We start from the raw sequence: 16001 nt of genomic DNA on the forward strand, positions 1-16001 counted from the left end.
CAATAGCAAAGGCCCAGGTATCCTAGAAATCCTCCTTAGCAATGAGAGTCCTTTTGTTTTTTAAAAGTTTTAAATGTTTATTCATTTTTGAGAGGGGGGGGGCAGGGGAGGGGCAGGGAGAGAGGGCGACCCAGAATCGGAAGCAGGTTCCAGGCTCTGAGCTGTCAGCACAGAGCCCGACACAGGGCTCGGGCTCAAGAACCGTGAGATCATGACCTGAGCCGAGGTTGGACGCTTCACCGAATGAGCCACCCAGGCGCCCCTGAAAGTCCTTTTGGAGGCCTCCCTTTGGCCTTCCCTCACCTCCCCTAACTCTGTGGTATAGAACCAGTCACGCCTCACGACCCCAGTGCAGCTTTCTGCCCAGGGTCCTGTCCACGTGCTTTAACAGAATCACCTTTTCGCACCAAAGACGTCTCAAGAATTCTTTCTTGGCCGTGGGCCCCGCACCCCGACCGTCACTTCAAAAGCGCATCAGTGGGGGCGCGGGAGGGGCCGTCTCGCGGGACGTGGGCCCTTCACCCGTGGGATCCGACGCCATCTCCAGGCAGATGGTGTCAGAATTGAGTTAAATCGTGGGACACCCAGCACCAGCCGGAGACGCGCAGAATCGCTTGGGGTGGGAAAAACCCCCCCTGTCTGGGGCCCGCGGTACCGTGCGAGAGTGACGGAGAAGCAGGGCCCCTCTCCCTCGCGAGACACTCCTTAACCTTTCAAAGAAGTGCCTTTATTTATTTACAGGGCTTACGAAAGGAAAAAAAGCTCTAGAAAAAAGGAAATTTCAAAATAGGCCCAGGTGCGGGGAGCATTTGGGAGGGTCGGGCTGCGGTCTTCTGCGCCTCCTGGTGGTCACTTCCAGGTTGTGAGGACGGTTCTCCCCGAGTCTCTCGATCGGCCCCCTCTGGGCCCCAGCGACTGGCCCTGGCGACTTCTCAGCTCCCGGTCGGCCCCGTCGCCCTGCGCCAGCTCTTCATCATAGCTGCAAACAGAGGGACATCTTCAGGGTCCAGCAGCAGCAATGCCACGCACGGCCACTGCTGAGCGGCGGCGTGGCGAATCCCTCAGCAGCCAGGGAAGTGGCCCGGCCCCCACCCTGCGCTCCCCCAGCCCACCAAACCCTGCCCGAGGCCACAGAGCGCAGGCGTGCTGCCTTGTTAAACTGTTTTCGGGAACAGCTGACATCTTATAAAAGGCTACCAGATGGAACGGCGCAATGACCCCAAGGGACACATGAGTGAGACACCAGGGTGGTGAGGGAGAAAGCTGACGTCCGGAAATATTTTTACGCACAGCATCTGGGGGCAGGTTATGACTGACCCCGGTTGAGATCGGGAACGGGGTGTGAATGACCCACCCGGGGAGGAGGGGGCCAGGACAGGGAGAGGTTCACAAGAAAGCAGGGCCCTCCCAAGAAAGGCTAGATCCTGCCTCCACCAGCCTCTACTTACCTGCCCCTCCCCATTAACATTCGCGCACCAGGCCTGTGTAGGAAAGCGCATGATCTGTGTAGGAAACAGAGCCTGGGCTTTCGCCTTGGAAAGAACTGAGCTGGGACCCTGGACCCTCCCGCCCGATGATGACATCTATCGGGGCAGTCCCTGGCCCCTCTCGCCACGAAGAGCCCCTCTTACGGGGTCCGTGAGGGTGGAGAAACCCCACTGCACCGCTTGCCGGCCCTGGCAGGTGCAGGCTCTGGCGAACGAGGTCTCCTATCCCCACCGTGACTTCACATCACCCTCCTGACTCAGAACAGCGGGCCTTATGATCCCCACTTTCTGTATGCTGTGAAACCTCATTCACGGGGGTCATTTGGTGGCCACGCCCTGACTGAGGACCCTCTGTGATAAGCAGACATTCATGCCAAATTCGACAGGGACTAAGATGCTGAGTTATGTCGCGTTGGCTGAATTTTGCTCACTTTGGGAAAAGGGTATATTTCTGTTAAATGTTTATTCCCAGAATCGGAATCTGCACGTCGAGTGTGGTGTGGGACAGAAGCTTCTCAAGCTGCAGAACACAGTCTCTGCATCGTGCTTCTGGTGGCAAACTGGGGGCTGAGAAGGAAGGGCAAGGAGGGGGAAGGCCAGTTTGTTGGGCTTCTCTCTGTCGGGATGGGGATCAGGGCAACAACGGGGGACCCCCGTCTCCCCCGTCTCCCTAAGGAGAGATGATGCCGAAGGGAGGACTCCCCAGGGACGGTGGAGGGTCCGCCTGTGGGCGGTCCTCCCAGGAAGCCTCCTGGGCCCCTCTCCACCCCAGGGACTGCTAGAGCCCCTGGCTGCCCCGTTCGCATGTCAGCACCCACCCGTTGGCACCTGCTGCCGGTTCTGTGCCTGTGCTGCTGACCTAAAGGCCAGAGTGACCCCATCCATCTGGCTCGCAGTTGCCCCAGCACCTCTCTCTGGGGCGGGTGTGCAATGAGAATGTACTGAATGATGGGGGGGGGGGAGACCCACACAGGGATTACCAGTGTCACTGTGCATTTGTGCTGGTGTGTGCAGCTTGCAAACATGACAGAAACAAGCATTTGGCAAGCAGCTGGCATCTGGGACGAGCTGTTCCCAGGGGCGGGATGGCCCCCGATGGAGCTAATGTGGAGTAGAATCAGGCAGGAGGGTTTTCAAGGGCCCCCTCCCATTCTAGCAGGCTTTCCTCCTGGCTTTTTTTTTTTTTTTAGTTGACTTATTTTGAGAGAGGGAGAGAGACAGAGAGCTCGCACAGCAGGGGAGGGACAGCAGGAGAAGGAAAGAGAAAATCCCAAGCGGGCTCTGTGCCGTCAGCTTGGAGCCCAATGCAGGGCTCCATCCCACGAACTGCAAAATCGTGACCTGATATGAAATCCAGAGTTGGTTGCCCAACCGACTGAGCCACCCAGGCGCCCCTCCCCCTGGCTTTTTGACAAGTGGATGGCAGTCATCGGCAGGGTTCAGGCAGTGTTTTAAAGCCTGTACGAGTATACCCAGCACCTTCAGACCTGGGCCTGGAGGCCGCAGGTACAGAGGGCGGGGCCTCATGGCTTGAAGGCCAGGACGGCAATCAGGGCGACGAGCGCGCCTATTTCTGGGGGCCGGCGGCAGCAGCAGCCCTGTGACCTTGGGCAGTTAACTGGCACCCCGGCTTCCTCCTCCTCCTGCCGGCACCCCCCGGAGGACGGCTGGGAACAACACTCCAGGAAGGCAGAGCACCTAGCTGGGCAGGAAGCCGGGGCCCACCCTCCTGCTGCGGGAGGGAGGCCGAGGCTGTGAGCCACAAACAGGATTCCTGCCTATGAGGTCATCTGAAGCACAGGGAGCAGTCCTGAATAGAAGCGTCTGGAACTATCAGCTCTGTGCTGGAGCCTTCCTTACGTATGGGGTGGGGTGAGGGCAGCTGAGTGGGTTGGTGGGGGGAGGGGGGGTCACCTCTCTGTCTCTTCACCTAATCGCAGGGAGGCTCTGACCTGCGCATCTTCAACGGGGAGCAGAGTGCCGCCCTCCCCGCGGGCTCCCGGCAGCCCCGCCACCCACCACCCTGGGCTGGGAGCTCGCGGATCTGGATCCGGATCCGGGTCCCTCACGCTGCCGCTGCCGGCGAGAGGCAAGACTCCTCCCCACGCTCTGCCCCCACCTGTCTCAGAGGCTGTCGGGGCTCAGCCCCCGTCTCCTCCATGTCACCCTGCACGTCCCTCGCTGCCACCCCCAGAGGCCCCGCACACGCTCCAGTCTGACCCCCCCCCCCCCCACAAACTCTTCCTTCGCGCCCTCAGATCTCCGTCGCCAGCAAACCCGAGTCCTCGGCCTCATCCTGGAAACGTCCCCTGCACCTTCCCGTGCTAAAACCTGGCTCTCCCTGAAGACGTTGCTCCCCTGCAGCCCCGCCCGTAGGGGTGCTCTCTCTCCCACCCACCATTCCCCTGGGCCTGCAGCGAGCCCACCCTCCTTGCGCGGTTACCCAGAACCCTCCACGGCGCTGCCCCTAACTGCTTAAGGCTCGGGCTCCTGGCTCACAACCCCGGCGACCGCAATGACCAAACAGAGGAGACCCCAGTTCCCTGACCCTGTGCCCCCTCCCCCCACGACCTTGTCCTCCCCCAGCTCAGACCATTCCCACGGCACCTGACCTTGTCCCGTTCAGCAACCGCCATTCCTGCAAAACCCGGACCGCAGACGCTCACCCTGACCTCTCCTCTCCCGCTCGCTTCCCGGGCGTCCCCACCCCAGCAACTCCAACCACCGGGATCTCGGATCACCTCCCACCCCTCCCACTGTCCTCCTCTCTCGCCATCCTCCTTGCCTGACAAGCCCCCAGAGCGGCTCACTTCCCACCCTCTGCTCACCCTGCACTCGGACCAGGCAGCTGACCGGGGCTGGAGAAAACGGTCAAGGGCACCGAGCGCTCGCGCTTGAAGCTCCCCTCCGCCGCCCTTGGAGGCTCCACGCTCTTCTCTGCGGAGCTGACCTTCCACCCTCCCCTGTACCGCTCGCCCATCATCAACACCACGCAGGGCGGAGGCTCTGCGGTCCAAGCCCCCGCGCCCGCAGCGCCTCCAACTGGGGGCCTGGGACCTTGTGCTGCGAGAAGTTCACTACAAATTTCTTCCCTTGTTTTCTTGAAACATTAAACACCCGTTTTTACTTTCACAGAAATACATAACGTGAACCTGACACACGGGCCCCTTCCAGTTCGGGACACTATCTCCCTTTTCTCTCCGGCTCCCTTCCACACCTCACGGCCCGTGGCGGCAACATCCGTGTGGACAAGCTGATGCACGGCCCTCCACGTTTCCGGGCTCGCCCACGCTCACGGAGGCAGCTCGACACACAGACGTATGTCCACGCTGGGGGGGGGGGGGGGGCTGAGGCCACTGCCCGTTTAACAAGGATTCTGGGATGCGCTTTCCTCCCTCAGCGTCCCCGGCCCCACGGCAGAGCTCCTGGGCCACGTTTCAGTGGCCACCCACCACCCCGTGGTACGAACGAGTGGTACTTCACGTATCCACTGCCCTCCTGACGCTGCTCCCACTTTTTGTCACTGCCGATGGGCCACACCACCTCTCTAAACCTTTGTTTCCGCATGCCTAAGGTGCAGCTAATGACGACACTGACCTCGGGAGGGTGCTGGGGGAACGAAGCACGGGAACACGTGAGTAAAGCCCTTGGCAGTTTCTGGCATGTGGTCAGCCCTCAACTGCCTGCTACTATTGTTACCACTTCTCGTCCTTCCCTCTGTACAACAGCCCCACTCAAAAGGCGCACAAACTGAGGCTCAAAGAGTCGCAGAGTTCCTCAATGTCATCCAGCTCCAAGTGGCGGGGCCTGGGTGCGAGCTGGGCCCGGGGGGGGGGGGGGCGGGGGGTGGAGGTAAGCCACAGAGATCTCCTGTTCCCACCTTACAAGGTGCCCAGCGTGTGGCAAACGCTTCATGAATAATTATCAAACAAAAGGCCTAGGCAAACACCTAGTTTAATACCCGTTTTTTCGCTACCACGTGATCTATCCCGGAACACCGTTAGTAAAAGAAATGCTCGGCCCAAACAAGGCAAGTCCACACACAACCAGAAAATCCAGGCTGGGCCTTGCCACCCCTCCGTCTGACACACACGAGGACGGCTGCCCGGTCTGCACGCCAACTTACAGAATTTCGTAATTGCCAAGAACTTCCTTCGGGGGTGATTTGTTCCATTTACAGTCTGGAATCTCGCCATTAGGGACTGCGATATTGAGGGTGTCATTGATCAGGTTATACTTAAGGATTCGGTCGTTGGCGGTGCTGGAGGTGAGAGACGGGGACGCGTTCACCTACGAAAGGAAAGGAATCACTCTTCACGTGGATCACTGGCCCCTTTGGCATGACAACACACACTGCAGAGGAAAACGCTGGCTACCGCGCCTTTTAGGCAAAATTGTCAAGTCGTCCCGTTAACGTATAGTATCATCTTCAGGCACCTTGTATAGGAAGCGTTTTAGGATCCTACTTTCATCAGCTGTTAGACGAAATATAAAAAGTCAGACACAGGTTGGGATTACGACCTACAAATCGCTCAGCGCACAGATAAAAATCTTAAGTGAACGCAGATCATAAACCTAACCTCCGTGTCTACCTGTGTAGACACTCTACCCCAAGTATTGGAAGCCACTCAGAGCTTTGCTAGAATCAGCAAACCCAATTACCCTAAGTAGCATCGTGGGGTTGGAGTAAAAAGTCATGTGTCCCCGGGGCGCCTGGGTGGCTCAGTTGGTTAAGCGTCCGACTTCGGCTCGGGTCATGATCTCACGGTTCGTGGATTCAAGCCCCACGTCGGGCTCTGTGCTACCAGCTGGGAGCCTGGAGCCTGCCTCTGATTCTGTGTCTCCCTCTCTCTCTGCCCCTCCCCTGCTCATTCTCTCTATCTCTCAAGAATAAATAATAAAGATTAAAAAAAAATTAAAAAAAAAAAAAAAAAAAGGAATGCGTCCCCTCCGCTCCGCCTTTTAAGCAATCTCTACACCCAACGTGGGGCTCGAACTCACAACCCCGAGATCAAGAGTCGCGTGTTCCACCGAATGGGCCAGTCGGGCGTCCCCAGTGGGCCCCTTTTTGGCGAAGAGAGTAATACCTCACCAATAAAGCAATATTCTGACAAATGGAACCCATCTGATAAACGGAAGGTTAGTCCCCTAAGGCCTCTGAGGAGCTAAGCAACGTCAGGAGTCCTCAGGTTAAAATGCACGGACTGTGTGGAGAGTCCCGCAGGCCTTCAGTCACCAGCTATTTACTCCACTTCACACACAGCTGTAATGACCTTGGTTAGCTGCTTCCTCAGGCCACGGCAGAGTGGAGGCGAAAACCTGCAAGTTACTCGGGTTTCTCCCAAACAGTCAGGCTGTGTCTTCGTGCTGCTGGTAGGGTATCCAACGTATACAGTCAAAGGGGCTGCATGAACCTCAGGCGCCCTTGAAATTACCACTGTAGCATATCATCATGCCCTAATTATCATGAATAGGCTACAATTAAGGTCTGTTATGTTAGAAGGAGTATTCGTCATATTCACAATTAAGGTCCTGGCTCATCAAGGAAAGCTTGACTGCCATTCAAGTGAGTCGCTTTAAAATGGAAGAAAAGGGCTCTGTAGCGCAATGGCTAGCGCACTGAACTTCTGAAATGGAAAAACAGAGCACGTAAATATTTTACACACGCGTCTGTCGATCTCTCTACATATCTGTGTATGTCTCTGCACACGCGGGTTGGGCAGCGGAAGAAGTAACCCGGGAAGAGCTATTTTGGAAGTTTGCTCTCTGATAACCTGACTTTTCCGGCAGCTTCCCGCAGGGGCGGCTCCCACTGTCCACCATCAGCAAACTTGTCCGACCTGCCCGTCTGTCCCCGTCACCTTCCAGAGCCTCACGTGCCCTGGCCCTGCCGCCTGGCCTGAGAGACGGGGCAGCGGCAGCCGGGAAGGCGACCGGCCACACGCGCTCCTGCGGGCGGTTACCTCAATCAGCCAGGGCTTCAGCTTGTCGTCGATGATGATGTCATAGCCATAGCACTCGAAGCAGTGTTTGTCGTTGTTCATCACCGGCTGTAAGACAGGAACTAGCGTCTTGTACAGCCAGCCTCGGGAGGGCCCGGCTGGGACCACCGCCCCGGGCACACGGCAGGTCACGGGGCAGGACCTCCTCGCGGTCCCGACGTGACGTGCGGGGTCTCACCACCGAGATCAGCGCTCCCCACCTCCACCCCCAGTGCCGCCTCCCATCCTTCCCCGGCTCCTCCCACAGGGCCCAGACTCGGAAACCTCCCTCGGCCTCTGAGGGCACTTCCTGAAGCGATTACCGGTGTCTCCGGGTCTCACTCATCAGAGGCTTGATCAAAGCAACCATGTGTCTGCTGGCATGGGACTGTCCTCAGAGTGGACAGAAGCCCAGCTCCAGAGTCCAGGCCTGTGCAACTTCGTCACAGGCCCTTCTCCGGTCCTTAGGGATGCGGGGAGCCAGGCTACGAACCTCTGTTCTCTTTGACAAGCCAATCCGTTTACTAAAAATTTGGGGATTTTCTTTTTAATTTTTTTTGTTCCATTTTTATTTTAAAAACTTTTAAATGTTTATTTATTTTTGAGAGAGAGAGAGACAGAGCATGAGCGGGGAGAGGCAGAGAGAGGGAGACACAGGATCCCAAGCAGGCTCCAGGCTCTGAGCCGTCAGCACAGAGCCCGATGAGGGGCTCGAACCCACAAACCGTTGAGATCTTGATCTGAGCTGAAGTCCAACGCTTAACCCACTGAGCCACCCGGGTGCCCCTCTTTTTAACTTTCAATTCCACTTTATAAACCATTCTCCAGGTACATAAAAAACCCTGCCAGCCTCTCGCTTACAATGCAGGTCCCCAGGCCCCACTGAGGCTGCGTGGATGAAAACCTGTGGGAAGGCCTAGCAAGCAGCCATGTCACATGCACCTGGGACCCTGCTGTCCCCCACAGTGAGTAAAGCCCACAGACACAGCAGTGAGGCCTTCTCACACATTAGCGGGCATGTGGACTCTACTTCAAACACTGGATCTAGAACCAAAAACTCCTGAGGGGGAGACAGGCCAGTCCAGCCTCACTCACTGGAGGAAAACTAGGCTGGGGGGACAGAGGCTGTTTTCCCAGGGGAGTCAGTGGGTCCGCATCTCGCTGGGGAGTGGTCCTACCCCGGCCACTGCCCACACCACCGTCCCAGCAGCCTGTGCAGGACAGGAGGTTGCTAGCTCCCCCGGCCCCCACCCCACTGTCTCCCGGTTTCCCAGAGACGGCCTCCGAGGCTCAGAGGGGCTGGAGCACCCTCCACGGGACGTGCCGCCTACTCTCCGGGCCGGGCCGAGCGCCCTCGGGTGTCACACCCACTGGGCCTGTCTGTTGGGAGCCCCCTCGGCAGGCCTGGGCCCCAACGCCTGTCCCCGCGCTTCCCCACTCCGGGGCCGGGCCTCCGCTTTGCTTCTGAGTCACGGGGTGATGAGCATCTGGGAGCCCACATGTGAGCTCGGGGCACAGCCGCCCGCGCACTGGTGGCCTGCTGTTCGTTCCTTCCCGTTCCCTCAAAACCAGCCGCACACCTGCTTCGGGGACTGCGAGCCAGCCAACGAGGAGCACGCTTGGGGCGACAGGGAGGTGGGTTTCTAGCACCCCGACGTCCATGACCCCACAGAGCGGGAGGCCCAAACTCGAGGAGGCCACCGCGAGTCCACCTCTGACCGGCAGCTTACGCCAAAACACGCCCCCTCGATCCGATGGCACGGACGGGCTGCAGGGGACATCGGCAGGACTCGCCTGGGCCGGCGGCTGCCGCGGAAGGCCCGGCAGCCGGTACGCCCTGGGCGGCACCCAGCCAGAAGCCGGCCCCTCTCCCTCCGCCAAGCTGCCCCGGCCTCTGGCAGACGTGTGGCCATGCGAGAGGTGGGCCCGTAAAGGCGAGTCTCCGTAGCCAAAGAACCAGCAGCCCTCCCCGCCCCACTCGGTGGCTCCCAGGCCCGACCCCCGCCCTTCTCTCACCGCCACGGCCTTCAGCGACTGCACGATGACCCAGTGGATCTCGTCGAACAGCTTGCCGGTCACCTCCTTGCCTCGGGTGCTCTCCAGGTACAGCCGCAGGTTGTTCACCGTCCACTTGCCCCCGTGGATGTGGTTGTAGTCCTCCTGGCGACGGGAAAGGACACGGGGCCCCAGGCAATGCACCCTGAGGACCCCAACACTTGCTCTCTCACCCTAGAACGGTGCTGGGTGCTCCTGCCCCGTGAGGACCTGGACCTCCTATGCGGCGCTTGGTTTAAAATACCCACCTGTGGGCGCCTGGGGGGCTCAGTCGGTGAAGTGCCAGACTTTGGCTCAGGCCGTGATCTCACAGTTCATGAGTTCAAGCCCTGCGTCGGGCTCTGTGCTGATGGCTCGGAGCCTGGAGCCTGCTTGGGATTCTGTGTCTCCCTTGCTCTCTGCCCCTCCCCCGCTCATGCTCTGTCTCTCTCAAAAATTAAAAATAAATAAATAAATAAATAAATAAATAAATAAAATACCCATCTCTGGGCGCCTGGGGGGCTCAGCCGGTTAAGTGCCCGACTCTTGGTTTCGGCTCAGGTCACGATCTCAGGATTCACGAGTTCGAGCCCCACATCAAGTTCTGTGCCAACAGTGCAGAACCTATTTGGGATTCCCTCTCCTTTCTCTCTGCCCCATCCCACTCGTGCTCTCTCTCAAAATAAACTTTAAAAAAAAATAAAAAAAAAAAAGAAACACCACCTCTGTAGTTCACTCATAATTAGCAATTCATACCCTGCAATGAGGGTGGAGTATGTCACCCAGACCCCCCTTCAAGATCACGACACTCACTCTTCTGGCGGAGACCCTTGCTGGGAGCTGCCCTTGGCTAAGGGGAGCAGGACAGTCCAAGGTCACTCCCGCCCCAGCGGCCCGTAGTCCGTGACCTTGGGGCGACTGGCTGATGCCAGGGAACCTCGGTCCCTGCTGCAGCTGCGCCCCAGCTCGACCCTCCCTCTGCCCTGTCCTCACCCCCCTTCCCTCCCCATGTTGCCCCAGCAAACTCCCCATGCACTCATCTCTGCCTCTGAGTCTGCTTCCGGAGAGCCCAACCTGAGACAGGCTGGTGCCAGGCACCGTGGTCCAAGAGCACCCCACAACTGGTCACAACATCCCGTCTGCGCGTAAGAGGGCTCGGGCTCGGGGAGGTTACCTGACCTGCCCAGGGTTCCACGCAGGCTGTGAGGGAGCTGGGACCCGAGCCTGGCTTTCCCACCCCCCATCCAGAGCGCTCTCTATTTCTCTGACTCTAAACATGAAATCTCTACCCCACTCCTCTTTTTTTGGAGGCAAAAAGCTAAAAATCCCGAAGTACATCTGGAGGTTGTGAGGCTAGGTTTCACTCTCCTAAATAAAAAGTTGAGAACTTTTGAAAAGAAATGAAAAGAAAACCAGCCTAAGAAAGGACAAACACCACCGACTCAAAACGGACTTGGTTTTCATAGAAAAACAGAATTAACCACATTAAAAAAAAATACCTTTTGAGGTCAGAGACACATTTACACATCAGTTTCACTTAGATACCTTAAAAGACGAGCTACGCAAGCATGTTCACCTCAAATGGTCTCTCTAATAACTCAGTGTCTGTACCCCAAAAACAGGGACTCGGAGAAGTTACAGGGAAGCCAGGCTACCTGCCCACCCACACCTTTCTTTTTCCAGTTACAGATTCTCACTAGCAAGGAAAGTTTACTTAAAAGATAAAGTTCGAGGGGCACCTGGGTGACTTAGTCGGTTAAGTGTCCGACTTCAGCTCAGGTCGTGATCTCGCGGTCCGTGAGTTCGAGTCCCGCGTCGGGCTCTGTGCTGACGGCTCAGAGCCTGGAGCCTGCTTCGAATTCTGTGTCTCCCTCTCTCTTTGCCCCCCCTCCTGCCCCCACTCGCCCTCAAAAAAAAAAAAATAAACAGGGGCGCCTGGGTGGCTGAGTCGGTTAAGCGGCCGACTTCGGCTCAGGTCATGATCTTGTGGTCCGTGAGTTCGAGCTCCGCGTCGGGCTCTGTGCTGACAGCTCAGAGCCTGGAGCCTGTTTCAGATTCTGTGTCTCCCTCTCTCTGACCCTCCCCTGTTCATGCTCTGTCTCTCTCTGTCTCAAAAATAAATAAAAACATTAAAAAAAATTTTTTTAATAAACATTGAAAAAAGATATTAAAAAAAAGATAAAAGTTCTAGACATACAAAGTATACACAGCAAAACACGGTCTTCCACAAGCACAGACCTAAAAAGCGAGGAAATGTGTCCTGCTGTTAGGACTGTAGCAACACTAGTTTATCAGATTTACTCCAGGACACTGTATCAAATCAATCTGCAAACACTGCCCATGTCGGGATGCACCCCTGATCTTTCCATCCCCTTCTCTGCCTGCTGGATTGATCCCGCCTCCCGGTGCCCCCCGCCCCATACTCCTGCACCCCCTCCGCAGCCCTGCAGCCTCCCTTATCATCAGTCTTCTGTGATCTCTCTCCCCTGCTGGTCTCTGAGCCTCCTGAGGGCAGGCTGTCCAAGGGCATCTCTGTCCCAGGTGTCGGGCTATGCTCTGCACCCAAGGACACTCGGGAGATGCAGCCGTAGACTGCTTGACGTGTCCGCGTCCCGTGTAACATCTGTCCTTCATGCGATTCTGAATCGGAGCCACGTGAGGCTACCAGCAAGCAGCCTCCTCAGAGGAAGGGCTTCCTCACGTTAAAAAGCTAAGCATTTACCAACAGAACCGACAGGGATGCACAGAGGCTTCTGGAACACTGCAACGATGCCAAGCTAAGGTCTTGCCTTCTGCTCTCTCCTTCCACAGGTTAAAAAAAAGTGACTTCTGTTTCTTATTGATGCAGCAGTGACTCAGCTGACTGGTGTCCTGAGAAGGCCCATCAAACGGAGCGCTCCCAATGTCAGTGTGGCCCTGCAATCCAAGGGGGGGTTGGGGCAGGCCAACATATTCTGCACTGTCCTCAGAGAAACCAAGAGGACTGGAGGCCTGTCACTGGCCACACCCACACCCACTGGCCACACCCACACCCAGGCCTCACTAACTTGGCTACAAAGGGCCTGATGTCATTGCTCAGCTTTCTCCAAACGGCTGCGTCCCCTGAAAACTCATTTTCCCAATTCATTTTTTTTTCAAGATTTTATTTTTTACATTTTTTTGATGTTTATTTATTTTTTGAGAGAGAGAGAGACTCAGAGTGTGAGCGGGAGAGGGGCAGAGAGAGACGGAGACACAGAATCCCAAGCAGGCTCCAGGCTCCGGCTGTCAGCACAGAGCCCGACACGGGGCTCGAACCCACGAACCGTGAGATCATGACCTGAGCTGAAGTCGGACGCTTCACCGACTGAGCCACCCAGGCACTCCAAGATTTTATTAAGTAATCTCTACACCCAACGTGGGGCTCGGACTTACAACCCGGAGATCAAGAGTCTCACAATCCACTTACTGAGCCGGCCAGGCGTCTCCGTTGTTCCAATTCTTCTGAATAAAGTTCTGGCCAAGCCATCCTTTCTCCTCTAATCTTGACCATGTAACAGTGATGCTCAGAAGTTTGCTCTCAGGGAAACCCGAGGGACAGTGAACCAGGGTTGGCCTCACACAGAAGACCGTCAAGGCCCTCAGTAAATGGTGGCCATTGTCATTTCATTACCAGCAAGGTAATACCAGGGCTCTGTTTGCAGATGAGGAGGCCCAGGGAGGCCGTGTGACTTGTCCAAGTCACACAGAGAGAAGTGATAGACAGGGTACTGAGCCCATGCTGCTCTGAACAAACCCTTCAGTAGGTGACTCAGAAAAGCTTGGTTTGGGGGCGTCTAGCTGGCTCAGTCGGAAGAGCATGCCACCCTTTTTTTAATATATTGTTTTTGATGTTTATTTTTGTAGGAGAGAGACAGAGCCTGAGTGGGGGAGGGCCAGAGACAGAGACGGAGACACAGAATCCAAAGCAGGCTCCAGGTTCCAAGCTGTCAGCACAGAGACTGACCCGGGGCTCAAGCCCACAAACTGCAAGATCGTGACCAAGCCAAAGTTGAATGCTTAACCAACTGAGCCACCCAGGTGCCCCAAGAGCCTACAACTATTAATCTTGGGGTCATGTGAGCCCCACAGTGGGCATAGAGATTACTAAAACAATAAACTTAAAAAAAAAAAAAAGAAAGAAAGAAAGAAAAAGCTTGTTTTCTATCAATGCTTACCCTCTTTCCACTCAAATTATACAAAAAGGACCAGGATACTCAAGGCCTCCAATCAAGCAAGATCCAAACAGAAGAGTCTTTCATAAAATGAGACCTTCAGAACATTTTTGTTAGGACCAGATTAAAGCCCCAAAGCCCACACAGAACCGACAAGGTCCTGGGGCCCGGCCTCGCTGGCCTCACCAGGTACCTCTAACTCCACCACCCTCGGTCTGGGGGCTCCAGCCACCCTGGCCGTCTCTCAGCTCGTGCAACGCTCCTCCTGCCAAGGGATCCCGGCACAGGCTGTACCCTCTGCTAGAACGTTCCCTCCCCACCTCCACCCGGGTAACCCCCGCTTATACTTCAGGTCTCTGCTTCAGCATTTCTGCACACGGAAGCCTTCTCCGGCCACCTGGACCAGGGACTTCATTCCATGCTCTTCCGGATCTGCGTCCCCTAGCTTGAGAGCACGCGGCTCAGTTTGTGATGACACATTCACCAGTGTGATTACTTGACGGCCGTCTTCCCCTACGGGCCAGGCTCCGTGAGTGGGGACCATCAACGTAGCCCTGGCACTCAGCACGAGACCAACCCAGACAGGTGCTCAGGGAGACTTTGCTGAACGAATGGCCACGCAGGAGCCCTCTCGTGAATCCTTCCGCCACCCCCATGAGGGGGTAACAGGATCTCCTTTCACAAATGGAGAAACCGAGGCTCCGAGAGTTCCAACGGACGTGCCCACGGCCACGGAACCAGAAGGGCTGATGTGCCAGATCCTTAAAGCTCCCACTCCTCACGGGTGCCAGGGCACCTGGAATCCGGCTCCCGGACCCGCTTCGCCCGCGCACGCGAAAAGAAGGAGAGAGAAACCCACAAAAGCAGCCCATTTCCGTAAGCTCCAGGGAAGGGACGCACTCACCCCGTGCTTCTGGATGGCGACGTTGGTGAGATGAACAAACATGTTGTCCAGCTCGCTGGTGCTTGGGGTGTACTTCACCGTGCAGAAGCGGCAGAATCCAAGTTTATACCTGTGTGGGAATTCAGACCACTTCAGCACGCTGAGGAGAAGCACAGATAAGACCGAACACTTTGTTCTCTTACAAGAGCCGCTTTTTGGAGCATCTGGGGGACTCAGCCGGTCAGGCGTCTGACCTCAGCTCAGGCCAAGATCTCACGGTTCGCGGCTTCGAGCCCCACGTCGGGCTCTGTGCTGACCACCCGGAGTCTGGAGCCTGCTTCGGGTTCTGTGTCTCCCTGCTCTCTCTGCCCCTCCCCTGCTCACACTCTCTCTCTCTCTCTCATAAATAAACATTAAAAAAAATAATAAAAACATTAAAAAAAACAAAAAGACCTGCTTTTTGATTCAGGCCGTTAAAAGAGCTGCTTTTTCATTTTTTACGGTTCTTTTCTTCGAACGGTCACGCTAAGGTACAATTCCTAGGCCACAGGACTCCCCCACCTAAAGCGTATGACGCAGTGGTTCTCAGTATACTGAGATTTGTGGGGCCACTACCACGATCGAGAAACCCTGTGACCGCCAGCCGTCACCCCCCACGCCGCTAATCTACTTTGTCTCTGAAGGGCTGCGTCTCGTGAGCTGCCGACCAACAAGACAAAACCCCAGCGACTCTCACATGTAACAGCGCAGTGGGCGGTACGTAGACACCAGCACGTACAAGCGCAGGTCAAACTTCCTCCCGCCGATCAGCAGCGGGTTGTTAATGTACAGGGAGATCACGTAGGCCTCCTTGGTGGACTGGGTCACAAACCTAAGGGCGGCGGAGACGGTCAAAATTAGATGGCAGAGTCCAAAGGCCCCCGTCGCGTCGGGGGAGAAGACGGCGGTGAGCTGGCATCCACGCGGGAGCCCCCAAGCCTGAGACCCCGCCCCAGAAGACAGTGCCAGCAGCCCCCCCCCGCCCTGGGAACCCACCAGGGAAGTGCTCCCTGGGCCTGACCCACCTGGGGGCAACGTGCACTCAAACTTCAATGCTCCGCACAGGGAGGTGACCCTGCCACGCCCGGGAACGGTGAGCCACCAGCCCTCCGGGAGAGAACCACCTCCAGCATCTCTGTACAGTTTAGGACCCGCAGAGGCAGGGTGGGCCCCAGACAAAACTGCCTGGCCTGGTATCTCCGTTCTGGGGAGCCCTCGAACGCTGGGCAGAGACCTGACCTGACGCGGCCTCGCGCTACCCCTGCTACTGATCACAGACACTCCCGTGTTCGCCTGTCCCATTCCCGTCTTGCCCCCGTGATGGTGCTGCTACTGTCCCCAGTTTACCCAGGTGAAGCATGCAAGCGTCCACAAAACAAAAGGT

At 56.7% G+C, this 16001-nt stretch overlaps 1 protein-coding gene across 3 annotated transcripts in view; it reads right to left on the reverse strand.

Annotated features, from left to right (window-relative positions):
• Positions 1 to 217: 217 nt before the first annotated feature.
• TTLL1 (tubulin tyrosine ligase like 1) overlaps positions 218 to 16001 on the reverse strand; it is a 31350-nt gene continuing 15566 nt past the window's right edge. For 2 of the 3 annotated variants that reach the window (XM_030320849.1, XM_030320851.1), the window contains 6 exons: positions 15315 to 15449; positions 14600 to 14708; positions 9485 to 9628; positions 7451 to 7537; positions 5614 to 5777; positions 218 to 979 (listed from right to left, as the gene is read on the reverse strand). In XM_030320849.1, the coding sequence (XP_030176709.1) occupies positions 850 to 979; positions 5614 to 5777; positions 7451 to 7537; positions 9485 to 9628; positions 14600 to 14708; positions 15315 to 15449 (769 nt within the window). In that variant the 3' untranslated portion in view covers positions 218 to 849. The remainder of the gene's footprint in view (positions 980 to 5613; positions 5778 to 7450; positions 7538 to 9484; positions 9629 to 14599; positions 14709 to 15314; positions 15450 to 16001) is intronic. The other variant, XM_030320852.1, reaches the window with a different exon arrangement.

Source organism: Lynx canadensis, chromosome B4 (genome assembly GCF_007474595.2).
Source record: "Lynx canadensis isolate LIC74 chromosome B4, mLynCan4.pri.v2, whole genome shotgun sequence".
Lineage (NCBI taxonomy): Eukaryota > Metazoa > Chordata > Mammalia > Carnivora > Felidae > Lynx > Lynx canadensis.